Source organism: Pristiophorus japonicus, chromosome 20, assembly GCF_044704955.1.
Source record: "Pristiophorus japonicus isolate sPriJap1 chromosome 20, sPriJap1.hap1, whole genome shotgun sequence".
Taxonomy (NCBI): Eukaryota; Metazoa; Chordata; class Chondrichthyes; family Pristiophoridae; genus Pristiophorus; species Pristiophorus japonicus.
The window spans coordinates 35,164,631-35,180,500 of NC_091996.1; the positions used below are offsets into that span (position 1 = coordinate 35,164,631).

Genomic DNA, 15,870 nt, shown 5'->3' on the forward strand with positions numbered 1-15,870 from the left:
ACTGTTGAAATGTTTTTGATAAGAACTTTGAAATCACAATGACATGATGCAGTCAGATCATTTCAAGCAAATGTTGGCAATTGGCATTTTATGTAACTTGCTATTTCACAAACACTCAGACCAAACTTGTAATCAACACAAGCATAAAAATGCAGTTATTTTGACAGATTTTCTATCATGCACAACCAAGAGTATTTTAAGAAACGGGAGAGCAGACTTGATATGAATATTAAAAACTGGTTCTAACAAACAGTAAACCAGGAGTCACGTTACATTAATCTGCAAACAGGAGCATCAGGAATATTACAATCCTAAATAGGAATTGGAAATTTGGCAATTTCTCCCTGGTTATAGCAGAAATCTATACAAGAGGTTATATAGGTTTCAGCCACATGTGATACTACAGTCAAAAATACATAAATATTCATAGTGACTATGAGGTGTAACCACTCCAAGGTTTACGTTAACATATAGAGAGAGACCTCTCTGAATGTATAAGGAAAAATGAAGTATCACCACCATTAAAAAGGATAACTGACAGAAAGAGGCAAACTTGAAACTGTGTACATTACTTATTCCCATTGAATCATGAATATATTCATACCTCCTACGATTTTGTTTGTGTGTGAAACATAAATAAATATCTGGGTGGGATACAACTGGACCTCAATAAAAACTTAATTTTCCTCCTTTTTAATTATAGGTGAGATTTGCAGAACATAGGAGTGCATACTAAGCTTTCAGGTTTCACTGCAAACATCAGTACACACAACACACTTTAAATTGGCCCCTGTCCCTCTATGCAAGAAAACACAACAGGAAAATGCCTGAAATCTGTCAAACTCACCAAAAATCATCTTGTAGATTCTGGGTTGGAACCAATCTCTATTCGATTAGGAGATGTCTGCATTCCTTGTGAACTGTGTTACTATACTGTACTGGGCTAACTTTCACTGCTTAGTGGTCCACACTAAATTTAATGGCCCAGAATTGTGAAAAAATATGTGCAGATCGGCCAGCAACTTGAGGGAAGGAAGAAACAGTCCGTGAACTGTAAATCGCCACAAGTTGCTGACTGATTTGTGCTGTAGCTTCGCGAAACAAGCATCTGGCCCATAACAACCGTGTAATTTTGATGAAGTTGCTGCATTTGCACATTAATTCCCCATTAAACTCGCCACAGAAAGTGAAGTCAAGTAATTAACAGCGCAAGTACCCTTTTAAGTACATGATAATTGTTAATGACCATCAATCAAGATCTTCTGTCCAGAAAGTGAAGTAAAAGTGTCCAGTCTCATTCCTTCAGGCTGTGAACAGTTGGATAAAATAAATTCTTATTTTTTCCTTTGTGCCTTTTTTCTCTCTTAATCCAATCTTCCTTTCTCTCTTTATTTCTCTTTCTGTACCCGATTTGACATTAATTCACCCTCCTGCTCAGTCCTTGCTGTTTATTTCTCAATCCTTTAATGTCATTGGTTAAGGAGACACATTGTTGGTCCCATTGTTCACCAAGGTCCCAGATGCACCATCATCAGCTCGCACTTACAGCAATTTTGTGGGTCAAAACATTTGAGTTCAAGGGTGCAGGCACATATCTGTCTATCAGGGCCGTTCCAGCAAATACTGGGTCAATGTATTCAGAGAAGAAGTAACATTGGCCAACTATGGCATTATCAGATATATCCGTTATTAATACACCAAGCCAGGAAAACCTTCAGAGGAAACGGTCAGCCAATTGCCAGTGCAACAATTCCAACCCAGAACCTTAAAATCTGTGAATCAGGCATTAGCATGCAGCAGTTACAGAAGTGATCACACACTTCACCAACCTTCACTTTGTTTTGGAAAGCCTTTAAGATCAAAAACCATGTAATGATTCATCTGGAAGGGCTCAGACGAAGGACAAGAGCAGAGAGGGAAAAGGAAAGAGGAATAAAACATTGAAGTAAATAAGTTTGAAAAAGCAAGAAAAGAATTTCAGGCACAGAAGCGTATTGATTAATTCAGGCCAGTGCAACTGGAGGCGTGCTCATGCAAACAAGGAACATAAAACAAATTACAAAATGTTAAAATGCAAGTTTGTAGACTGTTTTTACAAGTGTTTATTACATATATATCATAAAGTATTAAATATAAATTCAAATGTTCTGCAATAAACATAAATGCAGTGACTGACTAATTATTGCAATGTTGTTACTTTCAAAATCCTGTATTAAAAAAACTGGTTAATTCTCATTAAAATAATTCTACACTTTAATCGGATATACTTACCAGCAAGCAAAATACATAAAACACTATTCTGCCACCATATTCAAGTCGGCCCATCATCCCCTTTGTCTCTCTCATCTCTCCTGTCTTCCACCCTATCACAGACCTTCCCTTTCATTCTTTCCCCCCCTCCCCCTTTCAGTGCTCCTTAAGTATCTGTTCATTTCAAACATTTGCCAGTTCTGACGAAGGGTCATCGACCTGAAATGTTAACTCTGTCTCTCTCTCCACAGATGCTGCCTGACCCACTGAGATTTCCAGCATTTTCTGTTTTTATTTCAGATTCCAGCATCCGCAGTATTTTGCTTTTGTCCTATAAGTAGAGCGTCTGAAATCCAAAAACCTCGGAATGGACGCTGTTCTGGATTTTGGGTATTTCTGGATTTTGGAACATCTTTCCGAAATCCTGAATCTGGAAACGCCCAAGCCAAGGTTTAGGTATTTCGGGACGTCTTTCTGTAGTTCTTTGCTGCTCTCCCTCATGTTTTTGTTAATCCGGAGTCTCCTGTATCTGTTTGAAGCTAGTCTGATCTAGTGTATGGTTTTGCCTTGCTGAAACTGATTGAAACTTTTCGGCAATAACCACACAGTAGATTTTAGGATGTTTGCAAAACAAAATTCACAAAGCAAGATGAGAATTACATCTAAATCTTGGACCAATTCCCCAAATTTTGTGGTGCAGTTTGGGAAGTGCCGCGATTGCCGTGCTTTGGAGGTTTGGCGTGCCCGTGTACTGGCCGAGGAAGACACCTGGGGGGACCTGCGTTGCGGACCCGCGTTGCGGACCCAGGAGTAGTGGTGCCTGTGGGTGTGAAGACCTGCAAGAGATGGGTTGGCATTTTTGTTTTTTGATTTTTGAGCGTTTTGAGAGTTTTGGGGGGGGGGCCTGGCTTGTGGCGGTGATCGGCTTGGCAGGGTGTCCAGATTTCGGAGCATTTTCCGGATTCCGGATGGCCCCGTCAGAGATCAGCCCAATGTCTGGATTCCAGAACTCCGGATTTCGGACGCTTAACCTGTACATGAAAACTCTATGATTTGAGTTCATAAATTGGCTTTTAAAAATCAAAGTTTTCAATCAATTGTTTTTCTCACATGGGAAAGTACATATGCATGTAAAGTGGTGCCAAAATGAATGAAGTTATCCTTAACTTATTCAAATAAAAAAAAAATCCCAAATAGAACCCAACTTTTTGCTCCATCCCAATAAAATGATGAGCACCTAAATTAGATTAAATTCTTTGGGAAGGATCAATACCTTTAACGTATCCCTTCAATTCACTTCTATTTAAATCAGAACTAGCAAGTAGGAAGGGTACAATTTATAATGTGAAAGCAAGAACAAAAGGGATTTAAACATCCTCAGGAGGGCAAATAAAAAACAAAGTTTTCAATCATAAACTTGGTTTACATTTGTACCCGAAGTTAGAGCTGCACAATTCAATCCAGATACAATACTTAAAATTCAATTCTTCCCAAATGATTGCAAGATAGGTTTGGATGTACACAGACCATCAGCCCATTTACCAGCCTTACTGTCTTCCTATTGTAACTAAGCTTAGGTGCCACCTGAACAGGGAAACATGACTGGTCTCACCCGATTGTTGCTACCTCTGACAATGAGCTTACCCTCTATACTATAGAAACATAGAAAATAGGTGCAGGAGCAGGCCATTCGGCCCTTCGAGCCTGTACCACCATTCAATATGATCATGGCTGATCAAGCACCTAAGCACCCTTTTCCTGCTTTCTCTCCATACCCCTTGATCCCTTTAGCCGGAAGGGCCACATCTAACTCCCTTTTGAATATATCTAACGAACTGGCCTCAACAACTTTCTGTGGTAGAGAATTCCACATGCTCATAATTCTCAGTGAAGAAGTTTCTCTTCATCTCGGTCCTAAATGGCCTACTCCTTATCCTAAGACTGTGACCCCTGGTTCTGGACTTCCCCAACATCGGGAACATTCTTTCTGCATCTAACCTGTCCAATCCCGTCAGAATTTTATATGTTTCTATGAGATCCTCTCTCATTCTTCTAAATTCCATTCAATATAAGCCTAGTCGATCCAGTCTTTCTTCATATGTCAGTCCTGTCATCCCGGGAATGTCAAGCTAGATAATGTGATCCAAGTACTGGAGTGAGGCTGAAATCTACCACCTCACTCAGAACTGACACTCTTACCCAGAGTCAAACTGGCATGCATACATACGTCAAAATGTTCATCATTTGTGAACCGATACTAGCATGTTTCACTGGGCTAAGCCGAGGTCACCTCGTCAGTTTCAGAGTATGTTGATGCTGGACTGGATAGAGGCTTCAGCTGGAGGCAAGAAAATTATTTTACACTACAGAACCTCTGGCTCCTGGTCCAGGTCTTTTCAGCTTGCACTTGCAATCAACTGCAGAGCTTGGGATGCTTCACACAGAGGAGGGCAAGACAGTGCATCTTCACAATACTCTTACTGATCATATGCTACACGCTCTTCCCAGTCAGAGTGCCTAGTGCTATCGCAAAATTATAAACAGGATATTCGCACAAGGAAAGAAAGCATGAATGATCTGGTCCGACTGTGACTGGGCTGCTGACCCTGCAAACAATAGGTACTGATTTAATGAAGGAAAATGCATCAAAAGATTCATCCCAATCTGTGGGCATGACCATGTCAGACTTCTGACACACAACTGGATTTTAAAAAAATCCTGGAGCCAATCTTTCCAATGTTGGTGCCACCTCTGGTGGGATCTCAGAGATACATAAAAAAGGCTTCCAATTTTTTAAAAAAAGTAAGAGATGTATAGATTAGGAAGACTGCATTAAAAACTAGATGAAAGTGACATGTAAATAATACAAACATAAGTGAATGAAACGGAGAGACAGAACAAAAATAGGAAGGCACGATGACTAGCTACATGCACACCTGTTTAATGTTTAAGTGTGTAGGGTTAATATACTCTGCCAGGACAATGCGTGGCTGATGGGAGGGTGATGGTATGTAGAATCAAATCGCATCATGAGTCATGACAGTATAGGACAGGCTGGTCAGAAACTAGTCCTGAGCTTTAAGAATATTTATGACTACAATACCAGGGCCGGTTTGATTATTATGGTGTAACGTTTTTTTTTTTATTTAAAAATGTTTGGCCTGTGAAAACCAGTGCTGGTATTTTTCTCCATATGAGCTACCTAATCTAATCCAATTCTTCTGGTTGCTCTCCCTACTGATCAATATTTCTCTTTTTCAAATAACTAATTCCATTTGAAAAGAACCTGTGCTTCAACAATGGTTTGCAACACTGAAATTCATATGGCTAACCACTCTGTGTAAAGATTTTTTTCCTAAACATTTCTTTATTTTTTTGTGATTATCTTAAATTTGTACCCTTCTAGTACAGTCTCATCAACTACTGGAAACAATCGATCACTATTCATAACTTAATCTTGAAGACTTACATAAGAATATAAGAAATAGGAACAGGAGTCGGCCATAAGGCCTCTTGAGCCTGCTCCGCCATTCAATAAGATCATGGCTGATCTGATCATGGACTCAGCTCCACTTCCCCGCTCGCTCCTCATAACCCTTTATCGTTTAAGAAACTGTCTATTTCTGTCTTAAACTTATTCAATGTCCCAGCTTCCACAGTTCTCTGAGGCAGCGAATTCCACAGATTCACAACCCTCTAAGAAAAGAAATTCCTCCTCATCTCAGTTCTAAATGGGCAGCCCCTTATTCTAAGATCATGCCCTCTAATTCTAGTCTCCCCCATCAGTGGAAACATCCTCTCTGCATCCACCTTGTCGAGCCCCCTCATAATCTTATACGTTTCGATAAGATCACCTCTCATTCTTCTGAATTCCAATGAGTAGAGGCCCAACCTACTCAACCTTTCGTCATGTCAACCCCCTCATCCCCAGGATCAACCTAGTGAACCTTCTCTGAACTGCCTCCAAAGCAAATATATCCTTTCGTAAATATGGAAACCAAAACTGCACGCAGTATTCCAGGTGTGGCCTCACAAATACCCTGTATAGCTGTAGCAAGACTTCCCTGCTTTTATACTCTATCCCCTTTGCAATAAAGGCCAAGATACCATTGGCCTTCCTGATCACTTGCTGTACCTGCATACTATCCTTTTTTGTGTTTCATGCACAAGTACCCCCAGGTCCCGCTGTACTGCAGCACTTTGCAATCTTTCTCCATTTAAATAACTTGCTCTTTGATTTTTTCTGCCAAAGCGCATGACCTCACACTTTCCAACATTATACTCCATCTGCCAAATTCTTGCCCACTCACTTGGCCTGTCTATGTTCTCCTGCAGCCTCCATGTCCTCCTCACACATTGCCCTTCCTCCCATCTTTGTATCGTCAACAAACTTGGCTACGTTACACTCAGTTCCTTCTTCCAAGTCGTTAATATAGATTGTAAATAGTTGGGGTCCCAGCACTGATCCCTGCGGCACCCCACTAGTTACTGGTTGCCATTTATCCCTACTCTCTGTTTTCTGTTAATTAGCCAATCTGGTAGGCCACTCCTTAACCTCTTCATAACTGTAAACCTGCATCCCTGGTAACATCTTACTGCATCTACCCGGTGCCTTTTCCATATCCTTCCTCTAATGGCGTGCGCAAATATGTATACTCTACTGCAAATTAGTAGATCAAGTTATCTTAAATTTGAAAAAGGAGCAAAGAAGAGAGTTATCAGAATTTAGAAATAAAAAGAACCAGTGGTATTATTTTTATAAATTATACTACCTGTACTGCCAAACTCAGTCCGACTGACAATGTTGATCTTATATCAGCGTGTATTTGCATGCTCCACTCACCTCCAGATTTCCTCTAGCTTTCTTCAAAACATCGTGGGTTAATGACACTTTAAGAGGAATAGAAAATTATTAAAATTAGCTACAAATACATTTAATTGATTTTATATTCTGATGACAACTATGGCTTTAAAAGACACTTCAGGCGGGTCAGCAGCATTAGCAGGGTGAAATGAATGTGTGACGCAGAGTGGGACAATGCAGATAGCTACCAAATGGAGGAATAAACTCGATGGTCGACTCCTACATAAAAATGGCAGTTGTTTCCCACATTTCCTGCTGAGAAGGCAATAAACTTGTGTGGGGAAATTATTTATTTTAGTAAAAATAACGACAAGTAGAATTGATATATGGGAAAAATATTAGCAATTGAAAAAAGAAGATGGTAGGCGGAGAGAATAAAAGTAAAAGTGATGCTCTGGAAACAGCTTGATCAAAGAGACAGAAATAAAAGATGACAGATGTGGTTACCTATGTGCCTGAATTATGATTACTCATCATAATTACTCATATGATTACTCATGATTAATACTACTGTGTGTTCAAACTGACTTTGAAAGATATAGCTATGTAAAATTTGGGTTGTTGGGCAAAGCAGCTCATATAGATGAATGATTTAGTCTTGGTTAGTTACTGACGTTGGTCAATGATGACTTTCTCCATCCCCTCCTTAAGCTGGTTAGTTGTACGAAGACGTTTAACTGTGCCATGTAGCAGTTTTTCCTGCTCAGTCAATTTCTTGCGTAGCCGATAGATTTCATCCTTCACAGTTTTTTCCTAAAGGGGAAAACATGTGTTAGTGCACCATGTATAATTGTTATCTCCATTAGTTAGTTATCAAGGAATGGATGATAATTGGAATAGAACTTTGAGAGAAGTTAGCTGCACATATTTGCACCACCCCACCCCACCTCCTCCTGAAGACAAATCCGTGTGTTGAGATAGGGCTCCACTAACACCAACATACAACTGGTTATTTTTCCAAGTGCGAATCTAGACCGGGTACGTCAGCAGGCTAATCAACTGGAGGCAAGATCATAGCGGAGCTCAATCTTACCTTTTACCGCAGTCCACACAATTGAGTATAGGAGCAAGGAGGTCTTACTGCAGTTGTACAGGGCCTTGGTGAGGCCTCACCTTGAATATTGTGTTCAGTTTTGGTCTCCTAATCGGAGGAAGGACATTCTTGCTATTGAGGGAGTGCAGCAAAGGTTCACTAGACTGATTCCCGGGATGGCAGGACTGACATATGAAGACAGACTGGATTGTCTAGGCTTATACTCACTGGAACTTAGATGAATGAGAGGGGATCTCATAGAAACATATAAAATTCTGATGGGATTGGACAGATTAGATGCAGGAAGAATGTTCCCAATGTTGGGAAAGTCCAGAACCAGGGGTCACAGTCTAAGGATAAGGGGTAAGCAATTTAGGACCGAGATGAGGCGAAACTTCTTCACTCAGAATTGTGAACCTGTGGAATTCTCTACCACAGAAAGTTGAGTCCAGTTAGTTGGATATATTCAAGAGGGAGTTAGATGTGGCCCTTACGGCTAAAGGGATCAGGGGGTTTGGAGAGAAAGCAGGAATGGGGTACTGAAGTTGCATGATCAGCCATGATCATATTGAATGGTGGTGCAGGCTCGAAGGGCCAAATGGATTACTCCTGCACCTATTTTTTGTTTCTACCTTACAGTTTAAGGTGGGAAAAATCAGAAATGATCAACAACACTGATGACATTTTCCCCCTAGTATAGGGAAACATTCTGAATTCAAAAAGGGAACTGGATATATTCTCGGCTATGATGGAAGTGCACAAGTGTGGAACAATTGGATAGATCTTTCAAAGAGTTAGCACAGACATGATGGGCCGAATGGCCTTCTTCTGTGCTGCCTGATTCTAGGAAACAAATAAATTGTACTGATCCCAGTATTACCTGGCCGAGTTCAGCTTGTCCAGCATTAATTTGGGATCAAAACTTGCTACCTTCTTGGTCCACATGGCTCAGTACCAAAACCATTTATTTCCAAATCATCAGGCACTTAAAAAAAAAAACCCAGACATAATGCTTTCACTATAGGACTTCCTTTACATCCCTGCTGAACTGTATCTAACTTTCGGTCAGAAATTCAATGTATGGCCTCCTTAGGTTTCTATATTACAGCACCAAAACAAAATAGCCACATGTTGTGAATAGTATTTGTTTTCAAGGCCAGACACGAAAGGATTTCAATAAAAAAGACATTGCTGCAATCTGGTACCTGTGCTCTTGGTAGCTGTTGATGCTGACTACCAGAGCTGGCAGCAGGGATGGGCAAAGATACCCTCCAGAAGAGCTTTAGCAAGCGCCCTATTTCCTCAAGCATTCGTTGCATGGCGTTTACATTTGAAGACAAGTCCTTCGAGAAAGGTTCACCTGGTTCCTGGAGCAGAAAGAGAGACAATTAGATTTAACTTTATTAAAAAATAACAAATTCCAAGCAGCAGAGTCATGAAAAAGGCAAGCGTACATCTTTCCTGGGAGGGCACATGGTGGAGAAGCATGTTCCAGCACGATGTTAAATGGCAATAGCAAGGTACAAATGGATTTTTGAAATTTCAGCCACGCTGCTATCTATAGTGAAGCACCAGGCAAAAGGCAACACCTCCCTATAAGTCAGGGAAGTGAACATATAATAAATAAAATAATGAGGGACGGACGGATGGACTACCGCATTTGACGGACGGACGGGGGGAGCGGAGAAAGGAAGGAAGGAAGACTGGAGAAGGAACACAGCGACTTGATGCTGTTGCATACAGCTCCTGGCGGCTGGATACAAAATGGCATTACTGAAGGTAATAGAAGCTGGTTCGCTTGGGCAGGAAAGGTGCGCACTGTAGGGAGGTGTGGGATGTGGACAGAGGAAGAGAACACTTGACTGAGAAATCTACGTTCTGAGCATTTTTACCATTATGAGCATTCTAAAGTATTAAAAAAAATTAATTAAAAAATGATTAAAGAAAGCATGAATTTCTAAACTAACACAAGTCCCACGGGAAAATCAGTTTTTGTCATCACCACAATTTCATGTTGATTGTTCCAGAGTAATTTTGGGCAATGGTGACATTAGAAGGATATCAGTATGCAGTGGTAAGACTGAAGTGACAGTTCCCTTTCTGCATATTTCTTCTCTACCAAAATCACAAGGAATGCTGAAATTAATATAAATTCTTGACTTTGACGCTGGTGATGGAGTTAAAACTGTTCAATACAAATGGTCAAACGATTTGCTTTTAAGTTGTACAATAGGTTGCAAATAGCATTAAAATAGCCAACTGCAATGGTAGTTTTTTTATTAAATTCAAACTAGCATACTCTGGCATTTGTGGGATGATGAATTAAATAAGTGAAAATAGTGGGGCAGGAAAAAGCCAAATTTGTGTTGTCACTCCATAATATTTTCCAAAACAACAACTTGCATTTATATAGCACCTTTAAAGTACTAAAGCATCCGGACCAAAGAAATGTTATCAGACAAAATTTGTCCTAGTCTTCAACCTCTCAAAGATTTTTGGTGCTATGGAATTGCAGAGCACAGGCTTCCCCACACAAATTCTGAAGAAGTTCTGGCTGTAACTCGAGTTCAACTAGTTATCCTCACATGAAGGCGTACTGCTAAATTACTAAATCATAAAAAGCAGGCTTTACCTTTGCTCCAGTACTCTGACCAGCAGTAACGTCCCCAAGCGATGTATCCATTCCACAGAGTTGCGACCGGCCCTCGGAGATTTGTTTGCACAGCATGTTGTAATCTTCGAGTAGGCCAAGCACGTATTGCCCATTTTTGTCCGCCCACATCCGATGCGCTGGTACAAATCTGGAAGGTTTGTGGGACAGATTCTCCACTGAACTGTCGCTGTAATGCGAGGAGCTGTCAAGCTGGTCTTTTGGCAGTGCTTTGATTCCTAAGATGGATGAAGATTAATGGTTGCAGATTGAAAGAAACATCACTAGTTCAATAATTCAGCCATTTCTATATATTTTTTAAAAATTCAGAGAAAAGTCTACATACAAGGAAACAAAACTCTACTCCGTGGAAAAACTCAAGACCCCAAGGCATTATTAAATTCATTATGCCTCACTCATCTTTTAACAATTTAAAAAGTCAACTATGATTAACTTCAGTTTCACAGAATTCCATTGTTCTCCCTCCTTCCCGATCTACTCCCTCTATCCCGATGCGGAATGAGTTTTTGTGGAAAGCAAGGGATGGGGAGAGCAGAGTAGAGAATTTTACCCTAAATAGTTTGACAATTTATCCATCTAGCACGTGGCATTAAGATCCCGTGGCACTATTTCAAGCAAAGTTTATTTTGAAGGCCATTAAGTATATAAACTGCCATGGCTTCAGTATTCACACAGTGAGAGACAACAGCTTAAACTGAAGAAAATACTATAAAATTTAATTCCACTACAGAATATAGCTGTGTTTTTTTCCCTGTCAATGACTTGTGTGCAGTTCATTGCATTTGTCCTGAGCAAATGAACATCAGTCAGTCTGAAGCCAAAAGTGCCAAGTATCGGGAAACATGACGGACAAATTAATTTACAAAGCCACACAGAAAATTGCTCGTGTGAAATACACAGTGTGCTGGACTCGAGCAGTTTGGAGTGAGTCCTTACATATTGATTTAATTTCAAATAAATTAAGCAATGGCCACAAGTATGCATGTTGCACTACTACCCCAAATTCTATTGGCTGGCTGTGTTAAAGGAAGTTTTTAAAATAATTTCCTCCCCGACATTTCTTAATCTATGAAAGTCAGAGATCACCACTCATACACATTACAGACCTGGGATTCTGAACATCGATCCATCAGCAATATTGACATCTGCAGGAATGTTAGCAGATTTTGGTGATGTTGGAAATCCACGAGACTGGAAATTCTCTTTTCCATCCTCAGCAGAAACAGACGCATCAGCTTCAGAGTCTGTCAAACATTGGTACAAAAGTACAATTACAGCATGAAGGACTACTCTATGGCAGTATCGCTGTAGCAATCTAAAAGGTCTAGATACTCGAGAGTTAGTTAGGCACAATGTGTAATGCGATTTATAAAGATTGTATTGCATCATTCTGTGCAAGCAATTAAATGGCAAACTCAATTTCTACCCATGTGTTTAACAAATCTGAAATAAAAATAGTTCTCAGCTGAAGTTGGCAAACCTGATCATCCAAATATTCAAACTCAATTGGAACATATTTTAAATTCAGAAAAACAAACACAACCGACTTGAAAAGAGATAAAGCCAAATTTGAACTCACGACCTCTGGGATGCTTGTCCAGTAACACAACCACTAACGTACCATACCCTTAACCTTGCAGAATGGCCTTAGTTTAGCTTGCGACAGTATAAGTGCTGATTAACCTGTTGCTGTGCAAAGTGAGTTGCTAAAATTGTATGTGTCACATACAAGGAAATATTTTTCACGTTTAATTGAAGCAGCGTAATAATGTTTCCAATTATTGAACTACTTTTGTTTGAAAATTTATTTGAAGAGGATACTCAACATTGAACATTCTAAACTCACTTTGCACAGCAACAGGTTAATCAGCACTTATACTGTCGCAAGCTAAACTAAGGCCATTCTGCAAGGTTAAGGGTATGGTACGTTAGTGGTTGTGTTACTGGACAAGCATCCCAGAGGTCGTGAGTTCAAATCACAGCATGGCAAGTTGTAAAACCGAGTTCAATAAATCTTGTAATTGTGGACTGGTACTAGAACATGACCCTAAAAACAGTAATTTTGTCATAAAAACCCAACTAAGTCACTTATGTCCTTCAGGGAGGGGAACACCACACAGACTGGCCCAAGGTAAATCCAGCCCCCCACAGCGTGGTTGACTCTCAATGTGGGGAGGCCACATAAGGTCGGACAATGGTGCCTTGTTTCAGTCACAGTTCAAGAGCAAATAAAAAATAAATCATTAAATGAATGCTTTAAACTACTTCTCCCAATTTTTGATCATAAATAGAGCATTATGACTACTTATTTAGTACAACTTGTGTCCCATTTATATTGTTGACGCAAGTCGCAACTTGATTGCTCATGATACAATTCCTGCAAAAATCAAAGACATCTTTACCTACTTGTCTTCTTACACAAAGAAATGGAGTCAAATTGTTTACCTGGATACAAACGTCTGTTCCCAGAACGCCTCTGCTCTCTTGTCAAAAGATAGTTTATATTAATAGTGGAAGGACTGCCTTCATTTCTCAATTGTCCTTTTTGAAGTTGCTCTTCAAGCTTCTGACGTAAAGCAGTGTTGGTCTGAATGCTTCTCTCTAACTGAATCCGTAGGCAGCGGATCTCGGTCAAGAGTTCATTCAAATCAATAGATCCCTGAAACTGTTTCACTGATCCATGGCTCATCTGCTGTGCAGGCTCTGCAGGATTGGAAAAGAAGGCTGTTGTAATTTTACATAAAAGTCAAGAGCTATCCTTTGCAATCTGAATACTTTAAGCTGCATATACAAGCGATGTGCTTAGTGAACAAAAAAAAAATGCAGTCAGTACGCCAGTGTTGCTATAGTTTCTCCTCAATATACAAGACCCTTCAACACAAACAATCTTTCTCCTCCACAGGCTCTCATGCTGATGTAGTTAGATTTTAATCATATTTGGCCAGATTGGACAAGATCAATAAGTGAATGTCAACTTTAATTTATGCTCTAACTTTTACATATAGTAACTTCAGTAATCCCTCACTTCATCCTGTAAAGTAAATCCCAATATCAATTCCATTCTAAGTGTACACCAGAGGGAGCTTACAGCCACTTTTTAATATTCCAGCCCTACAGACTAACAAACAAAACTGCACAGTCCAGCCACTGGAAAAACAGTAAACTGAACACAGAAACAAAGGAAACAGGTAGTTATGCTTCGATTATAAAGAACACTCGAGTGAATTCCAAGCTAGTAATAGATTTTGGAGTTTATGCAACAAACAACACACACACACTATATCATCTATATCTCTCTCTCTCTATATATATATATATCTTAAGATTTTTGCAATAAAGAAAAAATTGGTCAGAACTATTTTATTTTGCTGTTCCAACTCCATCAAATCACCTTATGCCAGTTGATAACATTATGCCACTTAATAACATTAAACCAAACACCTCTAAAGCAAATATATTGCTCGTAAAATAAAAAATAAAATTAATTGAATAGAAATATGAAAGATATAATTTAAACCACTTCCTACATAGTAATTTGATTTAATTGAGCTGCAGAGTAATGCTCTAGAATACCATTTTCATTCCAGCCTTAATGGAGTGTTTGACCCCCAGCTCAGGGTACAATTTTAGTGCCATTTGCAAGGATTAGTGTCAAAATACAAAGTGTTGGTGCTACAGTGGAGAACATTATTTTTCCAATACTTCATACTCAGAAAAAGTGAAGCACTCCTGATTAAAATATTAGCAATCATATCAGTCATCAAATAATCTAACTTTCTTTTCAGTTTAATGGAATGTGTTTTCCTACATAGCTCTACAATGGTATTGGCATCAAATATCTGTGTTCCAGAATATTTCTTTAAACCCCATTCTCATAGGAAAAAGGCCATTGAAGCTGAACTTGAATGATCCTGGTCTGAAATTTTGATCTTATTAAAAGCATATACAACATGGATTGTAATCCTCATGTCAGTGAAAGAAAATGTTGTCGATTGTACATTATATATAAACAATAGGAAACCTTAGTTCTTCAAACTTTCTAGTGTAGGTACGGTTTAGACTGGGTTGTCACAATTAGCCAGGCCTGAACACTGTGCTTTTTAACCAAACTTTCATTAAAAAATTCATGTTCTTAAATTGGAAGGGGGGGGGGGGAAAGATTTAATTTACAGTATTAACTGTAAAAATACCTGTTTTTCTTTCCTGAAGCTGCTCATACACTTGAAGTTCCACTCGCAATGATTGCAATAGCTGCTGGTTCTCTGTGAATAGCCGATGCTGTAAGCTCAGCTCTCGCTGCAGCCTGTAATAAAAGCCAAGTTGGTTTTTAATCAACATTATTCAAATAAATTCTTTATACCACATCCTCTCCTCCTAAATTTGGGTCTTGCTATAGGAAGCTTATACAAGATTCCAAAATATGAATCCAGAGAGCTGACACTCTGAAATAAGCCAAGTGTAACTCCAAGAAAAAATTAATCATTCACCCCGCAAAACTGGGCAACTTTCAGTTGTGCAACAGGACGGATTCTGAAGGTTTTATTCGTTTAAATTCCCCCCTTCCATCCGCTCAACAAAAATTAAATGATGATTTCATAAAAACATGAAGAGTGTTACCATTACCTGTTTATTTCATCACGACTGCAGTGCAACTCATCTTTTAGCCTTCTGTTTTCTTCATGACCATTATTAACTTTAGTTTGCAGTCGAGTACTTTCCCTCTTTACACGCTCACACTCATTACGCAGGCGTTCATTGGTGGCAGCCTTCTTTGAAAGGGATTCCTTTAGTTTCTCATTTTCTCTCTGTTTGTCTGCAAAATCATTTTTTAAAAATATTAGCTTTCTGTACGAAGTAAACAGCGTTTTGTATTCAGTGAAAAGTGAGTTTTGAATCTTCAATCCAATTCCTTCAAGCTGAAAACATGGCATTTTTCTTCATATTTAATTTGTAGTAATTACATTGTACATTTTCAATGCCATCATATTTAGCTATTTCAACCCTATCAATTAAACCTATGTGGTCCATTGGCTTAGAGTGTCTAATGTGCTG

General features: G+C 39.3%; 1 protein-coding gene across 8 annotated transcripts in view; it reads right to left on the reverse strand.

Moving 5' to 3' along the window:
* cdk5rap2 (CDK5 regulatory subunit associated protein 2) overlaps positions 1-15,870 on the reverse strand; it is a 138,694-nt gene that overhangs the window by 846 nt on the left and 121,978 nt on the right. For 5 of the 8 annotated variants that reach the window (XM_070862737.1, XM_070862739.1, XM_070862736.1 and 2 more), the window contains 9 exons: positions 15,442-15,631; positions 15,009-15,121; positions 13,264-13,521; positions 11,925-12,062; positions 10,780-11,036; positions 9,353-9,514; positions 7,729-7,867; positions 7,094-7,140; positions 1,830-1,881 (listed from right to left, as the gene is read on the reverse strand). In XM_070862737.1, the coding sequence (XP_070718838.1) occupies positions 1,830-1,881; positions 7,094-7,140; positions 7,729-7,867; positions 9,353-9,514; positions 10,780-11,036; positions 11,925-12,062; positions 13,264-13,521; positions 15,009-15,121; positions 15,442-15,631 (1,356 nt within the window). The other 3 variants (XM_070862740.1, XM_070862741.1, XM_070862738.1) reach the window with 2 other exon arrangements.